This window comes from Mixophyes fleayi, chromosome 3, assembly GCF_038048845.1.
Source record: "Mixophyes fleayi isolate aMixFle1 chromosome 3, aMixFle1.hap1, whole genome shotgun sequence".
NCBI lineage: Eukaryota > Metazoa > Chordata > Amphibia > Anura > Limnodynastidae > Mixophyes > Mixophyes fleayi.
This window is the reverse complement of record NC_134404.1, coordinates 53,260,138-53,286,904: the sequence shown is the minus strand read 5'-3', so window position 1 is coordinate 53,286,904 and position 26,767 is coordinate 53,260,138. Positions and strand designations below refer to the sequence as shown.

General features: G+C 40.2%; 1 protein-coding gene and 1 long non-coding RNA gene across 4 annotated transcripts in view; both read left to right on the top strand.

Moving 5' to 3' along the window:
- LOC142142638 (uncharacterized) overlaps nt 1-26,767 on the top strand; it is a 151,174-nt gene that overhangs the window by 106,209 nt on the left and 18,198 nt on the right. The window lies entirely within an intron of this gene.
- ALLC (allantoicase) lies at nt 781-25,933 on the top strand. Of its 3 annotated transcripts, none has more exons than XM_075201487.1 (13): nt 787-863; nt 2,612-2,752; nt 3,006-3,118; nt 5,048-5,098; nt 6,808-6,895; nt 7,356-7,478; nt 8,508-8,584; nt 10,802-10,934; nt 11,189-11,344; nt 14,927-15,000; nt 16,097-16,205; nt 16,510-16,637; nt 25,652-25,933. In XM_075201487.1, the coding sequence occupies exons 3-13, from the start codon at nt 3,029-3,031 to the stop codon at nt 25,820-25,822; spliced, it is 1,200 nt and encodes a 399-aa protein (XP_075057588.1). In that variant the 5' UTR covers nt 787-863; nt 2,612-2,752; nt 3,006-3,028; the 3' UTR covers nt 25,823-25,933. The 3 variants fall into 3 exon arrangements, with proteins under 3 accessions (XP_075057585.1, XP_075057588.1, XP_075057586.1); XM_075201485.1 differs by having other exon boundaries at nt 794-863; nt 2,609-2,752; XM_075201484.1 differs by lacking the exon at nt 2,612-2,752 and having other exon boundaries at nt 781-863.

Sequence of the window (26,767 nt, the reverse complement as noted above, 5' to 3'; positions counted from 1 at the left end):
TTAGCACCGGCCAATAGATAAGGTATGATCCTGGGTTGGTGGTACTATGGTCTGACATTTCCATCGTTATTGGTTTTGCTTTTGCTGACTGCCCTGCTCTCGTCCGCCTTACAGTCCTCTTTAGGTTAAGTTTATAAGTCATTTTAATAAATCCTATTATTCATTCCAACGTTAATTTGGTGTCTTTGTCTTTATTGGGGATTGAAGAAGATGGTTATGCAAATGGTATGTGTGAGTCGTTGGGAACTTCCACGCTATGCATTTTAATTATTATATACCAAACAGTAATAGGGAGGAGTTTCCTAGTTCATGTGAATGCATACATAGCTACTGTCTAGATTTAATTGGGACAGTGCCGGTCCCCAGACCCTAAAAAAGGTGAAGTTTACAGGGAAGTGGGCATGGCTTTGTTAGAAAGTGGGCGGGGTTGAGGTATTAGGGCGTGATTTGTGTGAAATGGCTGCATGTTTTGCATGGATCAGGGGTAGGGTTTATGTTGACCTGGCTTTCTCTGGGTAAATGTTAAGAGATTTAGAAATAAACCTGCCTCAAGCTCTAACCTTAACCTCTTAAGAACATTTGCTGCATTCTACTTTTTGAATACAGTTACAAGTTTCTACTTCTATTTTGGTAAAGGGATTGGAGGCCCATTAATGTGATCTTTGCCCAGGTCTCACTGATGTCTTAAATTGGTCAATGTTTACATTTAAAAAAAAATAAATCAAGATAGAACAGAAGTAACTGATTGACAGGTTGGTTAAGAACTGTCTGTGCTGCATTTATTTAACCAGTGTGATCATCCAGTTCAGGAGCTTTAACTGATAGTCAGGAGATTGCAATATATGTGGAATCCTGTTTATAAGGTAAGACTGAGTGAAAACCCACCTTTAGCACTGTTAATTGGATTTTTAGTACCTACAGTAAATTAATATTCTGATAAGTCATTATCAACATTCTCTCCATTTATGGATACAACTTTAGATATACCTCTTTTGATTCATTTAGAAAAAATTACTGTTTTACCGTTGAAATTATGTATTAAATATTTATTAAGTGTTTATTATATAACTGATGTAGAAGCAATACATGATTCTAATATTTCTAATAAACTTATTAACCAATGTAGGTTATCAGGGACAAACTTCAACTTCATAGGACAAATCTTTAAAACTTATCCTTAATTTCCATACTTTGATGCCTTGTAGGTTGATATCTGTAGTGGTGTCACACCATAGCCAGGGGTACACATGGCTGTTGTTAAGGAGGAGTATTGTTGTGAAGATGCAAGAAAATTAAACGCTGAGACAACTGTATCGTAATAAGTCAGTAGAGTAAAAATTATCATTTTATAGAAGAGGTGTGATGACTGAACGCCTGATTCATTAAAGAAAGTTAAGTAAAAAAATGAGTAAGTAGTCTCCTGGACAAAACCATATTACAATGCAAGGGGTGCAAATTAGTTTTTTATTTTGCACATAAGTTAAATTTTGTCAGTTTTTTCATGTAACACACAAATACTTGATAGCTTATTTGTACACTGAAATTTAAAGTTGATATTTGTGTGCTACATGAAAAAGTATTTAACTTATGTGCAATATAAAAAACTAATTTGTACCTCTTGCATTGTAACATGGTTTTGTCCAGGAGACTACTTACTCAATTTTTTTTACTTAACTTTTCTTGATGAATCAGGCCCTGAGACAAGAAGAAGGTGCAGGAATATAAATGTGATAAAAAGTAAAAATAACATAAATAACAACTCGTAATTATATGGTCTATATTAAAAATTAGATATACATGGAATGAAAACATTGCAAATAGAATGAAATATATTATAAACATAATATATATATGTGTGTAAATATATATGTGTAAATATATATATATTTATATAATGCTAAAAACATAAATGAAAGCCAGATATGAGGAATAAATTTGGTAACGAAGGGGAAAGGGTTATGGGGTAAATAAAACAGAACGAGCAATAGAATTGAAACAATGTAAGGTAAAAGAGTAATGAGACTTATGTAAATTATAGGAGGTATGGGAGCTGATGCATGTTCTTTATTCCTAATGTACTGGGGGTCTATAGTTAATGTTATTCATAGATGGGTTGCTCTAAGGGATAGATAATACAATATATATTTGTTGGAAGATAGGCATGAAATGTTAAGTCCAGAGGTAATACAATGGTGTGATTGTAGATGGGTAAAAGGTTATTTGTCTACGAATGGACAAGAAGTAGAGATGAGAGTGGGATGAAATAATTAGATGATTTTGTGAGTATATCATGTGGAGAAAAGCAGGATAGCGAGGTAGGTAGAAAACACTGGACACAAATAAACTAAGGAAAATAAGTGAATGTGATTTAAGAATATACTACTAATTATAACAGGAAATAATTAATAGAGAAAAAGATCATTTATACTTAAAACTAAATGAAAATATATTATGTGTGAATAATATATATAAATATAACCATATGGTGATAGTAGTATATAAATAATAAAGTGTAGATAAAACAAATAAATCAAACTGTGTCTGAAGTAGTCTGCGAAGCGCAAAGATAGGTCAAATTTGTTTTGCCACTGACTTGTGGCTTCCTCAGTAGGTTCTTTAGCAAGGACCTGTTCACCTATCCTGCCTTGGAGTCGAGCAATGTGAGTGTGAGTGTTCTCTCTGAAGTCAGAGATTACACTTCCTAATGCCCTCAGAGCAGCTGAGGATTGAAGGTGGCAAAGTGATGGCTAGTGTGAGTATATAGGCTGGTGTGACCACAACTGCAGAGGGACATAGGCAAAACCCATTTATTATAACACTGGTACACTGTACACTACTACATATGAAGTGCTTTCATTAAACTGACCTTGTTGTTATTAAATCTGCATATACAAGGGAACCTGTTCGCCACTTTACGCACGGGTGCCTGAGGTAAGGGAGACTGAGCTAGAATTGTGTAATTTGGAAAAACCTATCACTTTTTGTTTTTTATATTTGAATGATAGTAAATCCTAATACAATTACCAAAATGACTGCTAGAAGAGAACATGGAGTTCAAAAATCTGTCCCAGAATTTGTGCAGATGAATAACCTGGCCTGCAAGACTGTTGGAGGAAAGGTAAACACTGTGCAGAACGTTTTAGCTATAAAAAGTTTAAGTAGAGGCACCCAAATGAGTTAACAGATAGTAACAAACAAAATGTTATTCCTTATCACACTAGACTATAGATATCATAGAGCTATATGATAATGCTGACTACACAAGTATTGCCAACTAGCCCAAAACTAGATTGAGAATGTCCAAACGGATGATCTGTCCAATCTGGTAAGTCACTGCATGGCTAAACTGGAAATCCATCCTGGTATTTGGGTGGTTTGTCTTAGGTCTCAGGATTTTAATTACAAATGAGCAAAATCTTTTGTGAATTGAGTTTTGTGAAGGAACAAGCCAGTTCACTGAGTTCCAAAGTGCCAGAGATACAATCTTTGAGATCTGTCTTTGTCATGTCATTTCGCACTGTATAATACTTTCACGTTTATCATTAAAAATTATAATAATTTACAATGAGGGTCAATTATACTGTGTCTTGTATTTGCAGTGGAACTGGGAACAATTAAGGTCAGCATGGTGGCTTAGTGGTTAGCACTTCTGCCTCACAGCACTGGGGTCATGAGTTTGATTCCCGACCATGGCCTTATCTGTGTGGAGTTTGCTAAAATTTAAAGCGGCACCCCTTTAAATTTTAGCTGCAAAGACGCCGATCTCCTGCGAGATGAAAAAAACGGACTTTGATACATTTACCCCCTGAGTCACTTCCTGCATCACTGTATTTAGCAGAGTACAACTATATATTTAGCAGATGGGACAATTATACATATAGACAAAACATATTAAATCCCATATAAATATTATGGAATTATTCTGGCCATACACCGACGCGGCGGCAATGTTCTTTTAATGATGGCACTGTGATTGGTGACAAATCTCACCAATCACACTGACGACATTGTAAACCTGTCTGCATAATGTAAGTGTTGGCATTGACAGAATGCTGACACTTAACCTGCCGACATGAAAATGTTGGCAGGTTAAGTGACTGCATTCTCTCAATTGCAATTTTGACTGCCACCAGTGACATTGGCCAAGTGAAACAAATAATGTATGATTTGGGAGTGTACACAAGTGGGGTCTTTTTAGTCCCAAATCTGATACTAAGAGTTCTTAAGAAACTGAGATCTAAATGAGTTAACAGAAAATAATACCATAGTTACCTTGACTCTAGTGATGCCCACGGAAAGTTCATCAGCATTGGAGGGGCATAAACTCCCACCCCACCTGCATGAAACGGGGCCGACAGGGATAGGAGTGCGGTGCCAGAATGGTAGAGCTATTGGGGAGCCCAGTATGTCTTGTTTTCTAGATTAACACCTCTCCATCCAAAACAAATATTTTTAGTTTGGGTTGAAATAATGATACACTGGACTGCACACTGTAATAATGTTAGAATCAATCATCACTTTCTACACTCCCTGGGTGCACAGTTTGTTTATGTATTTTACTAAAAAAGGAGTTCTTAATGGTCTAGTATATTATTACCATTTAGATTTCATTGGGTGAGCAATCAAATGTATATACTTATAGTTATAATGCACTATCTGTAACATGTTATTACGACAGCACAAACGTTTCTGCTCTGTTCTGAAAACAGCAACCTGAACACAGGTCAGTTAAACATTAATGTACTGCTCTCTTAAATGTTACCTAACTTTCCTACACTCTTACAGATACAATCATGTTTTAAATATACATCCAGTCATCACAATTTTTACTTATATTGTAGATTATTAATGACTAAAGAACATTGATGCAGCTCTTGAGCAAACCAAATAGTACAGTTACGGTTCACCTACCTTCATGAACAAAGTTCTGGTTGTACAATGTTGTTGACTGTTCCAATAGATACTACTGTTAATAAAATAAAAATATCTGGCTGATAAGTAATTTAACAGTCTGCATTTTCTGGACAAATATAACTTTATTTCACAGGTGTTATTTGCAACCGATGACTGGTTTGCTGCTGCAGAAAATCTTTTAAAAGTAAGTTTTTAATAATAAGGAATGTATACAAGATAACAAGAGTGTAACTATTAGGGTATAAGGGGTACTAAGGATAGCAGCTTCTCCACAACCTGGCAGCTTAGTGAGAACCATGTACCATGTACCATGAACCACCTGTGCTGCTCCGGGTCCTGCTCCCTCTGTCATCTCCTCTGAGAGCTAGATAGTGCATACTTGCCAACTTTTCCTCGTTGGCTTCAGGGAGATCCCGGGGGAGGTGGGCGTGCGGGGGCGGGGCTTGACAAAATGCATCATTTTGGCCCCACCCCCTAAACGCTTGTCACAATCTTGGCCAATTACTGCAGGGGCGGAGATAAGATGACGTAATATTTGCGTCATTAAGCCCTTCCCCCCGCTACTTATCTATTGCAGGGGCGAGAACCGGGAGGTTGCTCTGCTCTCCTGGGAGGTCCCCCAGAAATGCTGGATTCTCCTGGACATTCCGGGAGAGTAGGCAACTATGCGTTAAAAAAAAAGAAGCAGCTAATGAATCTCTAGTGTCTTTTACATTTCTGTCTCCATTACTGAAGTCATGTTGTCTTACCTGTCAGTCTTTGATTAAATACAGGCTTAGGCTTCAATACATGGACATAAGACACAATATCTGAACTGTGTCATCATGCCACAGATGACGAAGCCAATCACGTCTTCTACTGGCACAGCTCAGAGAGAAAGGGATCTCTGGTGTGATATACAGTTATTTTTGTGCATCTAGTTTTCCATGAAGAGCATGGATCTGCAAGCCAAGATGGTCTTGTTTGCAAGGTAGCAGAAGCTCACACCGTCAATAGCACATGCAGGATCTTACTCACTAAGTACGTATTAGGCACACTTACACACCCAGTTTTGCACTGAGTTTCAAAAATAAGAGATAAAGGAATTGAGAAGGCAAATCTACACAAAGCACACATGTTCATTTTCTCTGCCACCTTAGAGGTCTCCTAGATCAGGGTGTAAATGTATCAAGTTGCGAGTTTCCTGCGGGTTTGAAAAGTGGAGATGTTGCCTATAGCAACCAATCACATTCTAGTTATCATTTTGTAGAATACACTAAATAAATGATAACTAGAATGTGATTGGTTGCTATAGGCAACATCTCCACTTCTTCAACCCACCAGAATTTTTTCGTGAGCCCTCTCCCCCTATGGAATTCAACCCTGTGCTGAACGGCCAGTAAATAATCCCAATGATTAGAAAGTTGTTCCCTGAAACATCATATTAAACACAGAATCTTGCTGAACTTGTGACAAAATGCTTGTTCTATTTTAATCTTTTTTGTTCAAGTGATGGCATCAGAGGTGGACCAGGCACCAGTACAAATTGACCTTAGTAGTGCCAAATAAATATTTTTTGTATGACAGATAACAGACGGTTGTAGGCCCATAAAAAACATTGCAGACACAGATTTTTGGTGTGTAAATTACTTTTATAGGTCTTGACTAAATATGTGTATTATGTAAATATGTGGGGTTTAAAATAGTGTGCAATCAGTTGGAATAAAATGTGACAGCTGGATCCTTATGGGACTGTCTACTCGTCTTACAGTCCACTGCGGTTGTCTTTAAGTTATTGCTGCATGCTGCAATTACTTCAAACTGTTTCAAAGGAATGAGACGTGTAGGTTGTCCTACAGGAAGATCTGTAGATGGTCCCAGAGTTTGTCTTATTATGCTATTTTTATTTGGCAGAAATGTGATCCAGAATTCAAAACAGGTCTCTTTACAGAGTATGGGAAATGGATGGATGGTTGGGAGACTAGGAGGAAGAGAATTCCAGGTGAGAAACAATGGAGCTTATCTAATAACATGTAGCAAAGAGGAACCTTTTCTATATTATTTCCTATATTTATAGTACAGACCTATGTAAGTTATGATATGTGTTTACAGTATGCATGTGGAATATTTTACCAAATAGTAATATAATATAATAGTCACATAATGTTGTTAATATACTAATAGGTTAATTGGCTGTTAACAAAATTGACCCTAGTCTCTGTCGTCTGTTTGTGTGTGTGTTAGGGAATTTAGACTGTAAGCTCCAATAGGGCAGGGACTGATGTGAATGAGTTTTATGTACAGCGCTGCGGAATCAGTGGCGCTATATAAATAAATGGTGATGATGATGAGCAGACAACTTCAAGTTCTCTTGGTATATAAATTTCACTTGAATAACACAATATAAATTGCCGCGTTTGTCTATTTCACTGTAATGAACAAATGCATGCATTTTTCCCTAGGTCATGATTGGTGTATAATTGAGCTGGGAATACCAGGGATAATTCTTGGATTTGATATAGACACACATTTCTACACTGGAAACTATGCTCCACGCATTTCAGTCCAGGCAGCAAGCTTACAAGGTAACTGTTATTTCCAGAAAACATAGGTATTTATTTTATGACAATGAAATTGTTAGTAATGGAATGTCATCCTTACTTTGTCTCTGAAGTAGAAATAACATCATGCATATTCACGTGAATCCTTGAGTTGGTCTCACACGCATTTCAACATCCTGTTTGTCCAACTTTTATATAAATAAAAAAATGTATAAAAACTTACCGGTACTCCAACAACTACTTTACATTGTAAAACACTTCCTCAGAGCTGCTAGTGATTGAATGTTACATTGGTTGAAATACTGGAGAGAGGAACAGATCATAGAAGTGGTGGTAATCACTTCCTCGACTACGAAAAATCTGACAGCGAGAAGACCTGCAAGAAAACAACGATTTAATGAAAAAACTACATGAATATTGACCTTCAAAACGACTTTGCAGATATCCGATGGAGGCAGAAGGATTTAAGCAGTTAACCTGCGTGGTCCCGACATTGCCACTTTAAATTTTAATTCATTCAGGTCGCACTGACTTCATACAGTGCTGCCGGAGAGCTGCCCAGTCGGAAGGAGTTCCTGTCATCTTTCTGCCTCCATCGGATATCTGCAGAGTCGTTTTGAAGGAAAGTCTGTCAATATTCATGTAGTCTTTTCATTAAATCATTGTTTTCTTGCAGGTCTTCTCGCTGTCGGATTTTCCATCATCGTCCAGCCATACCCAACCCCATAGAAGTACCAGCTAGCAATATACCATATAGTTGGTGAAAGGTAGTTTTGGTAGTATTTAGGATGAGTAAAAAACAAACACCATGAAAGAGTTATAATGAACAACGGGCAAAGAAAAGTTGGACCTTCTATATCATACAGACCATCTGGAATATGAGCCCTACTGGATACATTTAGAAATTATCAGTATGTATAATTTTGTATTATTATTATTATTAATATTATTAGTATAATAATTATTATTTTATTATTATTACTATTGTTTTAACAAAAGTAGCAAGAAGAGCATGTTTTGTGCACGATTTTTCTCAATCTTATGGCTTTTTAGAAAAGACAGCATTTCCTCCACGAGGAGAGAGATTGGGATCTGCAGCATCGGATAAAGATTTCAAAGCTGTTGAACAGGTAGCAGACAATAAGAGACATAGATAGAAGTTGTATTACAAAATCTTTGTTAAGATGTATACAAGTTTTTTTAGATGTGTGAAAGTGCCTCGGTGTGTCGCAATGGACCTGGAGAGGAAAGGGTTTGGTAAACCTCACAGTTAGTGTAGTCTCAAATTTTCCTGATTTTCCTCAATGCAGGTCCTTCACCTCAGTCGAACTCACCCTTCAGGTTGTTGGTCCTTGCAGGGGCCAGGGGTTGACTCCAAAAAACCCCACTTGACTCCTTATACAATTTGTAGGAACACACACTCGCAGGTATAGGGGATACGCCACTTGAAACATTTATTGAAAAGACCGTCTAACCTACAGCCTGAAACTTAATAGGTAGTGGGAAGTGTATAAAAAATTGTTTCTTAAGCAAAGGTATTGGAAAATGTAACCGCAAAATGATAATTGGATGATGGCAATAAAATACAGAATACTTGAAGTATGATATTAACTGGACAATGAAGTACAATATTAATATTTTAAGACGATAATAATACACATTGCATTAGAAGATGAATAACACTAAGAAGACCATATCAATTTAATTGTAGAAGTATGAAGATTATAAGGATGCATTGTATTTAACAGACTGTAACTGTCTTTTTAAGCACCCAGCTCACTTATGGAAATATAAGGCGGTGTAGTAATACCTTGTTACTGTAGAACTCTTTGCAAAGATTAGGGCCATGTAGTAATGAAGAGGGTTTACACTCTGTAGTTACCTATGAATTTACACCCTGAGACCAGATAATTGAATATTGGCGATATAGATGAGATGGAGAAGTTAACACAAATGGCAAGCGTACATTGTAGACCAGAAGTGTGTTTAAATCTTAAAGAATATTAGGCAGCAATAACGATATTACAACCTTAATAATGTTAAGGTAAGCAGTAGCAGTTCTGTAGAATATCTATATAGTTGTACATACCTTACAAAAGGAAGAAAACAATAATAATGGGAGTTGTAGTCCCAATGTTGCAAATATTTTTGGAAGGGGCCTTGTGGCGAGCAGTATGCTCAAGTTGGGGCAACTGGAGATTCATCACATACCAAAAATATACTATCCCTTGATAGGTGTGGATAAGTACAGTGACATGGGACAGAGTAGTCCCTTGGGCAGAAACAGATTTTATAATACACTATTGAAACATAGACTTCTTGTAAGCCAGAATGTGTCTCTATTTTCACTCAAGTCTATTAATTACTATCGATTGTAAGCTTGTGAGCAGGGCCCTCTTACCTCTTTTGTCTGTTTTACACAGTGATGATTATTACTGTTTGTTCCCAATTGTAGCGGTGGTAGTTAGCATATCAATGCTGACTAACTCGACAAAACTTACCCCAAAGTCTTCACAGCGAACGGATCCTTCCCGACTAGGCTCCAGGATGACTGATGTGACAACCGACTGCAAGGCATCGCGACGAACAAGGCATGGGATATTGTCCATGCCCGCATACTTACATTACCCCCTTAACAGCACCGATAACAGCGTCGCAGTCGCCAGTGACGACATCAACTCTGGCCGACTTCTTTGTTCGCCGCGATGCCTTGCAGTCGGTTGTCACATCAGTCATCCTGGAGCCTGGTCGGGAAGGAGCTGTTCGCTGTGAAGATGTTGGGGTAAGTCTTGTCGGAATAATGATCATCATTATTCCGTACCCCACCCAATTGTAAAGCGCTACAGAATTTGCTGGCGCTATATAAATAAATGTTGTTGATGATGATGATTAATTAGGAGTTCTCTGTGAATAACCCTTGCTGTCACCAATTAGGGTTCTTTGTAAACTATGTTATTTTATTTTTGCTTTAGTCACTGTAGTTTGAATTTCTTTGGAATGCCGTGTATTTTCAGGTAAATGTTCACCTGGCCAGTACCCAGTTATAATGTTGACAATTAGAGATGAGCTCTGTGTGTGTTTTGCATGTGTGGTACAACTTATATGTTTTAATTCAGTCTGTATTTGTGGCATGCGTCGGCTGGCTTGGGGTCTGACCCATGTAGAGTTGTCACTAGACTTCCCTTTCATGTGGATGATGTACCGATCATTGATTATGTCCCCTTCAGTATACTGACATTTGCTGGCACTGTTGTTGTGATTCTTATTCCCTGATTGTTAGCCCTCCTGACTTGGCTTGATACTTTCTCAGGTTTTGATACTTACAAAAATGTACTACTTCCTTTTAGCTGCATTCAGAAAAGTGGGACTATCTTCTAGAAATGACAGAGCTGAAACCAGGATACGCTGATTGCTGCCACAATTACTTTCAAGTCAGTTCAAGAGAAAGATGGACACACATTCGACTTAATATCTACCCAGGTACCTGTAATTGGAAAGAAGGCAGAAGCCAGAATGAAACTCTCAGAATGAAACCATGGTACAATATTGTTCCAAAGATGGGATGAAGACTACAATAGATATAATATTTTCTTACCGTCTTGTGGTGTGATGAGTATTATTACACAGTTAAAATGCAGGCATACATAGTTGCATACAACATGCAGACTATTGCAGGGAAGCATAATGATAGTAATGGAATTCAATGCAGCTAACTCTATCATATATTTACACAGATGGTGGAATAGCCCGCCTTAAAGTCTACGGCATTGGACAAAGAGACTGGTCTTCATGTGGCCCCAATGATTTGGAAGATCTTCTGTCAATGGCCAATGGAAGTGTGTGTCTTGGATTCAGTGATGCACATTACGGACATCCCCGAAATCTCATAGGTATAAAAAGAAATATCAAATAACTAATTTAATATTAAAATGAATAGTTATAGTAAAGAAGAAGAGCCATTGTATTGGCAAAGCTAACAGTGATGTGCAAGGAGTAAATAGTAACCCTGGCAAACATATCGCACCAATTTATGAACACGGACACAACCAAAACAGTTTCTCAGCCTCACAGAGGGCACCAGCATTCACTGGGTACCTCAGTATTTATGATGCCACCACTGACAGAGTATAGCGCAGCATTCGGAGTGCACAGTGTGTAGTGGCACAAAGATCCGTCTCGCGAACTCCAGAATTGGCAGATATCCAGATAACCAGTCCGCCATGCTAACATTACACAACATTTAAAACTAAGAGTAAATGTTTTTGTGCAAATGTTGAAAACTTCTGATTTCAATTCGGGAATTAGCATTTAGATTATCTACAAACTAACCGAACTAGCTACAAAGTCAAAACATGATGACTAGAAGAAAGGCAGGTACTTCATTTTTATATGGGAATAAAGAGAAACAGAGAGAGATATCTATCGAGGCACTCCGGGATGTGAATAAAACTAAATAAAATATAATTTTTATTGGTATGTATTAAAATATGATTTCCATACACATAGCGAGAATAAAAAGCAAAAATTGTGAAAAAAAAAAGGTGATATAAAGTGTAAATTAAAATGCAGTCACAACGGCAATGTTCCATATGCTCACGTCACCTGTAATTGATAAATAAATATTTATTGATTTTATACTGCTGCTCTGATTGTCTAGGTATATATCCGGTTAATATCTGGCCCTAATCCAGAGTGATTATATATCTAAATATCATTTATATAAGTATGAGTTGATAATCATATCACCAACCCAACTTGGGAAAGCGATTGTTGATGTTAGTCCCTTGTAAATGTAGATCTAAATGCCCCAGGGTATCTAGTGTCGAATATCTGGGTACAAAAAGTATTAGAAAGATAAAGAAAATGTCTATTAACCTGACAGCAGTTGTTAATCTTGTTCCTTATGTAAGAACAATGCAATGGGAACAGGTATTATACTACTGGTTGACTATTAGAATGGGGGTTATCAATCTTGATTGTAGTTAGGTCACCGGTATAATGGCTAGGTCCTCATATCTAATTATTGGGAATCTCCTAGCTTAAAGGACAAGATTCTATGAATTGCAGTGTTAACGGCTAATTTAGCATTCAGTGCTGTCCGTTTGATCTCATATTATATATATTCACTAGTACTAAATATCGTTGTTCTTATATTTAAACTCAGAGTAAATTGCCCAGGTGTTCCTTATAAATTGTTTTAGCTGTATATTAGTACCAAAACACACTATCCGTCCTTTCACCTAAATTCATAAGTTCTGGATTAGAGTTATATTAGTTAGATATCTATAATAGCTGGAATGGTCCCCTATTTCATATATCCGCTGTTGTCAGGTTTAATTATTCGCTTTTGAACCCATAGTATAATACACATATGCTCTCTTCTAAATTCTCTTCCACTCTATAGTAGTATTTGAAGCGCTGATAGTCTACTCTATGTCCTTATATATATTTAGTCATTTGTATTTGTAATAGAGCTAGATCATATCCCTTTATATAGAGAGCTATTATAATATCAGCATATCTGTTCAAGCGCCTTCAGGGCTTTCTGCATACAATTGCTATTGATAGGGCATTAGTGTCAAAATAAATTACAGCGGCATAAGGTGAGCTGTGGAGCGAACGCCAAGGCGCGTTTCGCTGATATGCTTTGTCAGGGCAAGCCGAACATAGTACTGACAAATTATTTATAGTGTGGGAGCCAAGCCCCCATATTCGCGTCATTCAGATTAAGCCAATCCAAGGATCTTTCATATAGGAGTGATTGACAACAGTTCTAACCTATCTCTTGCCAGGTCTCATTCCTTTAAAACTCCTATTGGTTGGAGCATGTTTCATTCATTCAAGACACGAGGACTGTCTTGTTACATTCATAGTAAGAAGTCATAATAGCGGATAGGAGGTTTGTATAATTATTGTTTAAACACTTACAATGTCATGTAGTAGTATTAATATAGATCCATCTTACTCTGTTGAGTATTATATCACCCATATTGTTGTGTCCTTAACCGATTATAAAATTAAATACATTATTGTTGGAGAGATTCTAAAAATCTCATACTTATTAACTAGAGCCATAACAAATTGTAAAGAAAATCCTAATTATAGTGAATCTATCCGGTGTTCCGTCGTGATAGATCTCTCAATATAAGTGAGTTCAAATTTCTAAAATTCAACATACTTGAGTATAAATAAATAAAAAATAGAATACAAGTGAAATTATATAAGTGACTTAATTTAATTCATATTTCTAGACGAATTAGGTGAAAAAAGGGGAAAAGTAAAATGAACAATTTTTTAATTGAACACCTGGGCAATTTACTCTGAGTTTAAATATAAGAACAACAATATTTAGTACTAGTGAATATATATAATATGAGATCAAACGGACAGCACTGAATGCTAAATTAGCCGTTAACACTGCAATTCAAAGAATCTTGTCCTTCAAGCTAGGAGATCCCCAATAATTAGATATGAGGACCTAGCCATTATACCTGTGACCTAGCTACAATCAAGATTGATAACCCCCATTCTAATAGTCAACCAGTAGTATAATACCTGTTCCCAAGATTAACAACTGCTGTCAGGTTAATAGACATTTTCTTTAACTTTCTAATACTTTTTGTGCCCGGATATTCGACACTAGATACCCTGGGGCATTTAGATCTATATTTGCAAGGGACTAACATCAACAATCGCTTTCCCAAGTTGGGTTGGTGATATGATTATCAACTCATACTTATATAAATGATATTTAGATATATGATCACTCTGGATTAGGGCCAGATATTAACCGGATATATACATAGACAATCAGAGTGGCAGTATAAAATCAATAAATATTTATTTATCAATTACAGGTGACGTGAGCATGTGGAGCATTGCAGTTGTGACTGCATTTTAAATTACACTTTATATCACCTTTTTTTTCACAATTTTTGCTTTTTATTTTCGCTATGTGTATGGAAATCATATTTTAATACATACCAATTAAAATTACATTTTATTTAGTTTTATTCACATCCCGGAGTGCCTCAATAGATATCTCTCTCTTTTTCACTTTATTCCCATATCTGATTTATTGAGTAATTTGGGTGCACCCTCCAGTAATATTAATAGCAATTCTGGACACAAAACTGTATAATCAGGAAAATAGGGGCTGTGTGACAAGATATAATTCTCTGATTCTTAAACTTGGTGCGGTTACCTTTCAAGAGGTACTTCATTTTGTAATCTCCAACTGTTGCCAAACTTCAGATGCATAAATGTTGTATTCTACGATCATTGATGTCTATAGAATTCTGAAGTGGAAGTTCATTCCGCTGCCCCCCAAAAATATGATAGTGGCACTGCACCTTTAAACAATTGGTCTATGGTAATTAAATTATTAAAATGTAATTATTTTTTCTTTTGGCACTTAAAAAATTATTTTGTGTTTTTTCTTGTTAAATTTTAATGTTGCCATTAAAATGCAGGATTAGGAAGAGCTGCTGACATGGGTGATGGGTGGGAGACTGCCCGAAGATTAGATAGGCCTCCTATCTTAAAGGTAAGCAAAGTGTTTTGTTTTGCAAGAAGCACATTTATATTATGCTTATTAATGTTTATTATTTTCATGACTAGAGGTACGAGTGGGTGGAAGCAGTAAGTTATTCCTTTTAGAATTCAGGAAGAAACAGATCAAGTGTTTTGTTTGATGATATTATTGTTTTATTAATTAGGAGGTCCTTAACAAACTATATATGTAAGTATGGATCTGAAGACCTGTAGAGAGGCTAAAGATTTTTAAATCAGTACTACAAAAAAATGAATAGGGAAAAAAATCAAGTCAAGTATTAGGCTCTAGACCACAGGTACTTAATTTAGTACCTTTTTAATTAATATTATGCTTTATTTTAATAACTTTTTATAAATGCGTAAATACACAAAAATATATTGAATAGGAAATAGGGCACTTGTATAAAATATATTAAAGAAAAATTAATAACAGATGTATTAGTCAGTAGTACAAAAGAGGTTAGCAAGAGGGTCTTGAAGCATACTTGCCTACATTTTGGAGGTCCTAAGGCCAAGTGTGGGGGTGTGTGTGATAATGCAATGTGCAGAACGACGGCCCCACCTCGTAATGAAACAATCACGGCATCACACAGGGGAGATGGGGCCATGATGTTCCAGGAGAATCGGCAAGTATGTCTTGAGAACCCATTTTTAATGTCGACTGGACCATTGTTTTTTTTTGTCTCAACCAATAGGCTAGGAATTTGAAAAGGATGATCTTTTAGGAAGTATTTTGCTTGCTTCATGTTGTCATCAGAAATTATTCAGAAGTATCAGCATAGAGCAAAATATTTAATGAGATGATGGGGAAAAGTGGTTGGCATAAAAAATATATAGTGAATAGTTCCACGTAATAAATAAAAAGATGTGGAGAAGAACTGTGCCTGCCATGAGGCAACGTGGATACCTTGCTTCAAGTGACACTTCCGAGGAATACTCTATGAGATTGGTTGGATTTGTGTCCGATTTCTGGAAGGAAAAATTGTACTTGCAAACTATGTGACTACAAAGGTTTTGTACATGTTTAGACTATTGTTTGAGAAGATATGATCTATTCAATAGTCACACTTTAAGCAACTATCTTATAGGCTGACCGTAACGGAATCCTCCAAATCCCGGGAAATGAATGGACAGTGTTTCGGCTTGGTCATCCAGGCTTAATAACACACCTAGAAATAGATACTAATCACTTTAAAGGTATGTTTCTTTCAAATCATCTTACTGCTTAAACCTTAATGACTGGAAGAATTTTTTTGTAGATTTTTTAGAAGATTTTTTCAGCAGCTCTAAGTTTAATTAGTTGTTAGGGTATCTATAGGGATTCCATGCTAGTTCAAGCCCCAATTGGTCAGAATAGACAATGGGGAAGCATTAACAAGCATGATCAATATAGTCTTCCATATTCTATGGCCTATTTTGGTTTTGTGTTTCTACAATGTATATCCGCCAGATCAAGGGCATTTGTATAGATTGTTTGTGAGCAGTGTAATGGTTTTTACAGGTAATGCACCAAATTCGTGCAAAATTGAATGTTGTGTCCTGACACCTAAAGAGGAAGAAGAGAATGTCAGAGAAAAATGGGATGTGAATTTGAATTACAAATGGAAAACGCTTCTCCCTGTTACACAGGTATTTATAAATATCAGTTTTACTATGTAAGCTGATCAGGATAGTGTTAGACCAGATGTCAAAAATGAAAATTAAATCTTGAAAACGACACCAAAACCTATGACTTACACTGCTTGCAATGGCACAATTATTATTATCTTTTATTTCTAAAGCACTAGCATATAATGCAGCCTTTTATATTGAGGGAGACATAGGTTAAAGATGCTTTTGACTAAAATGAGTTTGCAATCTAAGATTTTACTTATTATTTAAAGTTTCACAGTAGAACAATATAATTAGCTATATCATGCATATGTCGAGAGGGAGAGTGAGTGACGCCTTTGTAAAAAGTGAGTGTTTGGCTGCAGTCAGGGCCTGATCAACCACTAGGCTGACCAGGCTGCAGCCTGGGGCGCTGGGTCCCGGGGGGCGCTGCACTGTGGGTATTTTTTTATTTTTTTAAAAAAAAAATTTTTTACATTTTTTTTTTCTTCATTCATTTTTTTTTCTGGGGTGGGGGAGGGGGGGGTCGCCGCTGGGGATCGCCGTGGGGGGGTGGAGGGCTCGACGATCAAAAGCATTGGTGGTCAGTGGTTAGCAACACACAGCCAATCGCCAGGCTGCCTGTTGCTGTGCAGCAGACAGGAAGCAGGACGTCTTCACTTCCTATCTGCTGATCTGAGGAGAGGAGCGACGCTGGCACAACTACAGGTAAGTGAAGGGGGGAACTGCCCTGCATATCTATAGGGAGGGGGGGGAACTGCCCTGCATATCTATAGGGAGGGGGGGGGAACTGCCCTGCATATCTATAGGGAGGGGGGGGGAACTGCCCTGCATATCTATAGGGAGGGGGGGGGGAACTGCCCTGCATATCTATAGGAGGGGGGGAACTGCCCTGCATATCTATAGGGAGGGGGGGGGAACTGCCCTGCATATCTATAGGGAGGGGGAACTGCCCTGCATATCTATAGGGAGGGGGGGGGACTGCCCTGCATATCTATAGGGAGGGGGGGGGAAACTGCCCTGCATATCTATAGGGAAGGGGGGGGAACTGCCCTGCATATCTATAGGGAGGGGGGGGAACTGCCCTGCATATCTATAGGGAGGGGGGGGAACTGCCCTGCATATCTATAGGGAGGGGGGGCAACTGCCCTGCATATCTATAGGGAGGGGGGGGAACTGCCCTGCATATCTATAAGGAGGGGGGGAACTGCCCTGCATATCTATAGGGAGGGGGAGAACTGCCCTGCATATCTATAGGGAGGGGGAACTGCCATGCATATCTTTAGGAAGGGGGGGGGGACTACCCTGCATATCTATAGGGAGGGGGGGAACTGCCCTGCATATCTATAGGGAGGGGGGGGAACTGCCCTGCATATCTATAAGGAGGGGGGGAAACTGCCCTGCATATCTATAGGGAGGGGGAGAACTGCCCTGCATATCTTTAGGGAGGGGGAACTGCAATGCATATCTATAGGAAGGGGGGGGGGGACTACCCTGCATATCTATAGGGAGGGAGAGGGGGACTGTCATACAAATCTATAGGGTGGGAGGGGGGGGGCTGCCATGAAAATCTATAGGGAGGTAGAGAGGTTGATATGTATGAAGGAGGGCAGAGGAGGGGGGCTGATATATGTGACTGGGGGAGTTTTGATGTGACGGGGGGGATAGCTAGCAGAGTGGAGGTAAGGAAAATAGCTGCAAGGGGGATGGATGCAGGGTGGGAGGTAAAGAAAATGGCTGCAGCAGGGGTTAAGGAAAATGGCTGTGCGGGGGGGGTTGTGGTTAAGGAAAATGGCTGCAGGGGGTAATTAAAAAATAGAGCAGCTTTGGGGGGCAGAATCTCATGATTGTGGTGGTCACATGGGTGGTCTCAGCAATCACTATAATACTAAATATTAGTGAGATGGGGCTGGTAGAGGTTTGTATTTGATTGACAACAAATATTCAGATATTGCTTATATATGCCTGTCCAATGGGGTACTTTTAGCTGGCCATAATGGAGTGTTTTATTTTAACTAAAGGGCCTAATCATTCAGGGTTTGCATTATAATACATTTTTGCATTTTCAAAAAAGGACGCCAACTTTCCAGAAGCCAGCGAGAGGATAACAAAGTTGCAAGAGAGAAGAGCAAGGACAGGTAAGAGACAATGGCACAATCTGTCTAAATTTGAATGCTGGAGAATACACCTGAACATTCATATTCAGGAGTGTTCCTATACACCTATATATTCGGAGGAGGGGGGGGGGGGCGCTGCGGCCGTATTAGCCTAGGGCGGCCAGAACCCTTAATCAGGCCCTGGCTGCAGTAGATTGTGGTACCCAAGTGTTTAAAAATAGTGTTAGTTTAAAAAGAGTAACTTAAGGGTCCCAGTGGGGACTGTATTGGAATGTATTTCTGGTTGAGCCAGAGTTGCTAACCTTTCTACTTTATGTTTGAGTTAACTCGACTGCTATGTGATTGAGTGTGTCTGAGCTCCAAGAGGGGAAACTCTGGAAGAGAGAAGCAGCAGAGAGTTGAAAGTGAACTTAAATAGGTCACAGCGCAGGGTGATGCTTATCAGGCGCCGTCTCCGCACTGACACTTGGTGCAGGAGACGGACGCCTGCACCTTCCAAGCAACCACGTCCTGTTGCCTAGCAGCGGGACACTATCTCTGATCACCTGTCTGCAGCCAGTATGTCTTACTGCTAAAATCTCCCTAATGCTATCAGAAGGCACCTTAGGGTATATAAGGCAGCCTCTGACACATGTCTAGTGCCAGAGTATTTGGTCTTCAGCTTTGCTCCAGCGTTTGTTCCTGTGTTGCTGTTATTTGGATTCTGACCCCGGCTTGTTCCTGACTCCTTTGGTTCCTGATTCTGGCTTAGAGTGATATTTGGTATTGACCCGGCTTCCTTACCATTCTCCTGCTTCTGATTTGGCTATATCCGTTCCTCTGATTTTGACCCGGCTTGCTGACTACTCTTCCATCCTGCATCCTGGTGGGCTATCACCGCTGCCTCAATTGTTACCTTGCCAGTTGACTGATACTGAGGGCCGCGACCTGCACGTCCCTTGCAGCGAAGTCCATACCTCCTTGCGGGGGTTCCTGGTGAAAACCAGGGGCGTGTTAGACTCCGCGCCTCAGTACTCAGTAGCGCCAACTGCTGGCAGGTATCATCAATTCCACCTAGTGATTCTGACAGTATACTCTGGCCATATCAAATGCCGAAGGCACCGGTGATCTCTCTGCTATTGACCTCCTGCAGCACCGGACTCGCCGAGTTGATCAACAAGAGGTTAACCAGACTCCGCTTCTGCAATGCCTTCAGGGACTAGCTACACACATGGATACCCTCCAGAGAACCCTGACTCCTCCCGGAGTATCTGTTGCTCCCGCACCCCCGTTGGCTCTCCTGCTTCAGCTGCACCTAATCCTACTGAAGGGATTCGCATCCCACCTCCCGAAAAATTTGGTGGTGATCCGAGAAAGTGCATTGGGTTTCTCAACCAATGTGCTATCTAGTTTGAGCTATCACCAGGAAATTTTTCTTCAGAACGAGCCAAGGTGGCATATATTATTTCGTTACTCATGGTTCAAGCGTTTGCCTGGGCCTCTCCTTTATGGGAGCATGATGACCCCCTGTTACAAAATCCATCCTCCTCCATACAAACCTTCAGAAAAGTGTTCGATGAGCCTGGTCGAGTTGCCTCTGCGGCCTCCAGCATTTTGAAGCTTCGTCAGGGAAGCCTTCCCGTGGGTCAGTACGCGATTCAGTTCAGAACTCTCGCCTCTGAACTGAACTGGAATAATGAGGCCCTTATATCTACCTTATGGCAGGGGCTGACAGATCGGATCAAGGACAAGTTGGTCTCCAGGGATTTACCAGCTACCTTAGATGATCTGATCTCCTTATGTATCAAGGTCAATATCCGGTATTTGGAGCGTAATCAGGAACGAGAACAATCTCGCTGGGCTAGTCCACGTTTGGTCTCCACTTTAAAGAACCCACCAATTCTACCTGAGGAGCCCATGCAGATCGGGCGTTCTCGTCTAACTGTGGAGGAGTGGGAATGAAGGTTTAAAAACCATCTATGCCTCTACTGCGCTGATCCCTCTCACATTCTATCTCAGTGTCCCAAGAGACCGGTAAACGACAGATCCTAGTTGGTGCCGGGACAGCCGGTCTAGTACTGAGTACATCCTTCCCTTATTTCCCAGACAAGATGGACTTTTTGATGCCCATCATCATAAATATTCCCAGGGTCCGGTCTCCCTTCAGGCCTTCGTGGATTCAGTGGCAGCTGGAAACTTTATTTCTGCATCCTTAGCAGCTAACCTTCATCTCCCCCTGGAATCATTATTGCAACCCTTGGTTCTGACAGCGGTGGATGGTAACAGAGTGGCCAATGGATCTATCTCTCAGGCCACCTGGCCGATCCGACTGCAAGTTGGTCTCCTCCATTTTGAATGGATCTCGTTTCTAGTCCTTCCACAGACTGTTAATCCGGTAATATTAGGACTACCCTGGTTAAGGGACCATTCACCCCAATTTGATTGGCATCATGCTCAGGTTACTTCCTGGGGTCCGCTCTGCGCTGATCGATGCCTCAATAACCTACCTATTAGATGTCACGCTCTCAGACCCAGTCTTTTTTTTTGTAAAGAAGAAGGATGGTTCTCTAAGACCATGCATCGACTACAGACTACTCAATGCCATTACCGTGAAGAACAGGTACCCCATACCCCTGGTTTCCGAGTTATTCGATCGGATCAAAGGTGCCACAATATTCACCAAACTAGACCTCAGGGGCGCCTATAATTTGATTAGGATTTGTGAGGGCCATGAATGTAAGACCGCTTTTAACACTCGGGATGGCCACTATGAATACCTGGTGATGCCATTTGGCCTATGCAATGCTCCAGCGGTCTTCCAGGAGTTAATTAATGACATCTTCCAAGACCTACTCTATCTCTCAGTCGTTGTCTATCTGGATGACATACTTATATTCTCCAGAGACTTAGAATCCCATAGAGGTCACGTCAAGGAAGTTCTCTCTCGACTACGCTCCAACCACCTTTACTACAAGCTGGAGAAGTGTGTCTTTGAAGCCTCTCAGGTCCACTTCCTGGGATATATTGTGTCCGGTGCTGGTCTTTCCATGGATCCTGGGAAAGTGGCTGCCATTCTCAATTGGTCACAACCATTGGGCCTTAAGGCGATCCAACGCTTTATTGGCTTTGCCAATTATTATCGGCACTGTATCCAAGACTTTTCAACTCTCATTTCTCCCATTACTGCTCTCACCCGCAAGGGAGCAGCAAAATCTTGGTCTGCTGAAGCCCTCAGTGCCTTCCAGTCATTAAAAAGGGCGTTCTCAGCCCCTATTTTGCTACAACCTGACTTGTCTCGGCCTTTGTTGAAGTTGATGCATCCTCCATTGGCATAGGAGCCATTCTTTCACAAAAACATTCTGATGGAAAGTTTCATCCCTGTGGTTTCTGTTCCAGAAGATTTTCCTCCAGCGAATTAAACTATGGTATCGGGGATAAAGAGTTATTGGCCATCAAAACAGCACTAGAGGAGTGGAGACATTTGCTAGAGGGGGCTGAGCATCCTGTTACTGTCTACACGGACCATAAGAACTTAACGTACTTGCAAACAGCTCAGTGTCTGAACCCACGTCAGGCCCGCTGGTCCTTGTTTTTTGCCCGTTTTAATCTCATTTTGACCTTTTGACCCGGGGTTAAGAATATCAGGGCGGATGCTCTCTCTCGGTCATTTGATGATAAAGATGTTCAACCCGCCCCCACACCCACAACCATCTTGGATCCTACTACCATTGTGGCCTTCACCAGAACCAAGGTTCCTCCTCCTGGTCGCTCCTTTCTCACTCAAGGCTCTCAAGTGGGCCCATGATTCTCTGTTTGCTGGGCATGTGGGTGTCAAGAAGACCTTCTCGTTGATTTCTAGGTATTATTGGTGACCCTCTATCCAGGCGGACGTTATGGTCTATGTTGCCGCTTGTGGAATCTGTGCCAGACACAAGACACCTCCTGCAGGACCCTTGGTACCACTTCCTATTCCAGAGAGACCATGGACTAGTATTCCTAAGGATTTCATCACCGATTTACCAGCTAGCCATGGATTCAATACTATCTGGGTGGTAGTGGATAGATTTTCCAAGTTGGCACATTTCATACCCCTCAAGGGACTTCCTTCGGCTTCTATCCTTGCTAACCTCTTCATCAAGGAGATTTTCTGTCTTCACAGCTGTCTCCAGGATATTATCTCGGATAGAGGAGTACAGTTCGTGTCCAAGTTCTGGAGATCATTCTGCAAAGAGTTGGGGGTCAATCTAAAGTTTGCCTCAGGGTACCACCCTCAAACCAATGACCAAACGGAGAGGGTCGACCAAGACTTGGAACAATTTCTCAGGACCTACTCTTCGGGTAATCAGGCTGAATGGAGTTGTTTCTTGTGTTGGGAAGAATTTGCTCATAATAACCAGGTGCATGTATATACTGGTTCGTCTCCATTTTTTCTTACCTATGGGTTTCACCCTCTCCTTCCTGAACTTTCCCAACCTGGTTCAGCGCTTCCGGCGGTGCAGAATCTCATTCAGGACTTTTCTCAAATATGGTCTCAGGCGAAGTCCAAATTATTGGAATCCTCCCAACGCTACAAAGCTAGCGCCGATCGTCGCCGTAGACCAGTCCCCAGACTTCAAGTTGGGGACAAAGTGTGGTTATCTACAAGGAATTTAAGACTTCGAGTTCCCACCATGAAGCTCGCACCCCGTTATATCGGACCTTTTCAAATAACTCAAGTTATAAATCCTGTGACATTCAAACTCCTTCTTCCTCCATCACTCAAGATTCACAATGTGTTTCATATTGCTCTACTTAAACGCCTTGTTCTCAACAGATTTGTTAAAAGAACCCCACCCCCGGTCCCAGTAAAGACTGATCATGGGGAGGAATATGAGATTAATCAGATTCTGGATTTCCGGATCTCCAGGGGTTGCCACCAATATCTTGTTGACTGGAAGGGTTATGGCCCCGAGGAGAGATCTTGGATCGATGTACAAGAGATACATGCCCCTCGCTTATTGGCCAAATTCAAGAAGGAGTGAGAGGCGACCTTGCAAGCCCTGAAAAAGAAGAAAGGGGAGAGTACTGTCAGGCGCCGTCTCCGCACTGACACTTGGAGCAGGAGACGAACGCCTGCACCTTCCAAGCAACCACGTCCTGTTGCCTAACATCGGGACACTATCTCTGATCACCTGTCTGCAGCCAGTATGTCTTACCGCCAAAATCTCCCTAACCCTATCAGGAGGCACCTTAGGGTATATAAGGCAGCCTCTGACACATGTCTAGTGCCAGAGTATTTGGTCTTCAGTCTTGCTCCAGCGTTTGTTCCTGTGTTGCTGTTATTTGGATTCTGACACCGGCTTGTTCCTGACTTCTCCTTTGGTTCCTGATTCTGGCTTAGAGTGATATTTGGTATTGACCCAGCTTCCTGACCATTCTCCTGCTTCTGATTTGGCTATATCCGTACCTCTGGTTTTGACCCGGCTTGCTGACTACTCTTCCATCCTGCATCCTGGTGGGCTATCACCGCTGCCTCAATTGTTACCTCGCCAGCTGACTGATACTGAGGGCCGCGACCTGCACGTCCCTTGCAGCGAAGTCCATACCTCCTTGCAGGGGGTTCCTGGTGAAAACCAGGGGCGTGTTAGACTCCGCGCCTCAGTACTCAGTAGTGCCAACTGCTGGCAGGTATCATCAATTCCACCTAGTGATTCTGACAATGCTGACCGGACCTGACCTGTCAGGAAGTCGAGCAATGTGTACGTAGGTGGAATGGTTGAACTACAGCCACTGCAGAGGGTGCGGTGGTTACTTGGCCTGAGGATGAGGGGACCCAGCGATGCTAGTAAACCTATCCACAGCTCTTGCTTTGCTCATTCAAGGGACAGAGTGTATTGCACAATCAGGAAATATTTTGGTGTTCTTTCAAGATTTATAACATTTTTATATAGGTATTTTGTATCTGCTAATAAATAATGGGCCATTCACACATCCCTTATCGTCTTTACATACAGCTCAACTCTCTTACAGACATTACACCCCCTTCAATCCATATCAAAACTCTTCTCTATTCCCTTCAATTCTCTTCTTCATTTCACTTTTATATCCCCACCTCAAGTCCAGTCTCTGTTTCCTCTCGCTTTTCAAACCCATTCACTCCTTTCCATAACATCATGATTGCCAACTAAATCCCTCACCCCATTCCATTGCCCCCTCCCCTATCATACTTCCATCATCCTCCTTTTCTTATAATCACCCTATCAACATGTCTCCTTTATCGTTATCGCCAACCTGCCCCCCCCTATCTTCATCACCTTGCCCCCCATCATCTCCCCTTCATTATTATAATTATACTGATTAAACCCCCTAATTCACATAGTCCTTATTAACTCCTTCTGCATCAACAATCAATAACCCTCCATTCAGCATCATTATTAAACCGTCCATCAATAACCATCATTATACTTTATTATTAAACTCTCCCCCTTGCTCACTGCCGTGCTGCTGCACCACATTTAGTCATAAGGGAACTGACCATAAATGATCATTCATCAGTTTCTCTGAGTAATTATATTTTTTTATCTACAGACCCCAATGTTTTCTATGGTGAAATAAAATAAATATAGAAAAATATAAATTAAGGGGTTGTTCACTTTTAGATAACTCCCCCTTACATAATTAGCCCCATGTGTACCAAATATGGGTTTCCTCCAAATATGGGTTGGGGGGAACAATATATAATAAGTGGGTTGTCTATTTTTAAATTGCTAGTAAGAGGCTAATTCATATGTAGGGCAAAAAGTCAAGAAAAAAAGAAGATGACAAGGGAATTTTATTACAAGTGGTTTGAAAATGTTTTGGACACACAATAATTGCCAAATTGCAAATTTGCATTGTTTACTTAGAAGTAAAAAAATGTTTAAATCAAAGTGTTTTTAATATTTTTTTTTACTTTAGCTTCTTCCCCACAAGAGACATTTCATTGATGGAACCTCTCTATCATTACAAGAAGTCATAACTCACGTGAAGATCACCATCGCTCCAGATGGCGGTATAAGTAGAATACGGCTTTGGGGTTTTCCTCGAAAACTGCCTGGAGACAACTTATTAAAGAAAATCCCAGTATAGAAACGCAAGCTGTGATAAGATGTGCGTTCTCGTCTTATCCTTCTGGATAAACAACAGCATGTTGTGTATGTAATATTTTCTTTATTGGTAAAAAACCAGCATGTTACTTAGCATAGTAACTCTTAATTGTGCCACTCCTTGCATCATATGTAATGTTTTCCCTGAGTGTATATTGTTAGATATGGGATTACTGCTAGAACCTGTAAACCAACTACATTTTGTTTTTTTGTAGCTTGTTATTTGCAAATATATTATTTGTCAATGCAAATGATGTTTCCTGTTTAGGATACTAAAAATTACCAATATAATGTTTTTAATGACAAATGACCAAACATTTAGCACATATAAATACTAAAGTAACAAAGTGGGTAGCTCCATTTTGCAATCAAATGTTTTGTCCAAAGGTTCACCACTTGACTGAAGTTCTTCATACCATATTAAGAACAATAAGCTCATGAGATATAAAACAATAAGGGGCGTATTCAATTGTTCCTCCGGCCGCCGGAAAAACGAGCGCGTTAAAACTATTACCGTTTATATGGTAATATTGCGCGTAAAAACCGTTAATACGGTAGTTTACTCGCTGAATTTCATCTCGGAGCTGAAATTCAGCGAGTAATTACCGTATTAACGGTAATAGTTTTAGAGCGCTCATTTTTCCGGCGGCCAAAGGAACAATTGAATACGCCCCTAAGTATCAGTTCGGGTTACCACCAGGAAAGAGAAGTCATACAAGTGTTTTTACACCATACAATCTGCTGCTATGGATTGGAATGAAGTTCAAATGTTAGGTATATTCACACTATAGTAAACGGATGCAGACAGCGCAAAGCATGCATATATGCTTGGCACAGTTGTACTATTTGTGGGTGGCCAGGTGTAGATGCAAACAGCAGATGATGATGATGAGAGACTCCTGCACTAGTGAACCGCTTGTGATTGACT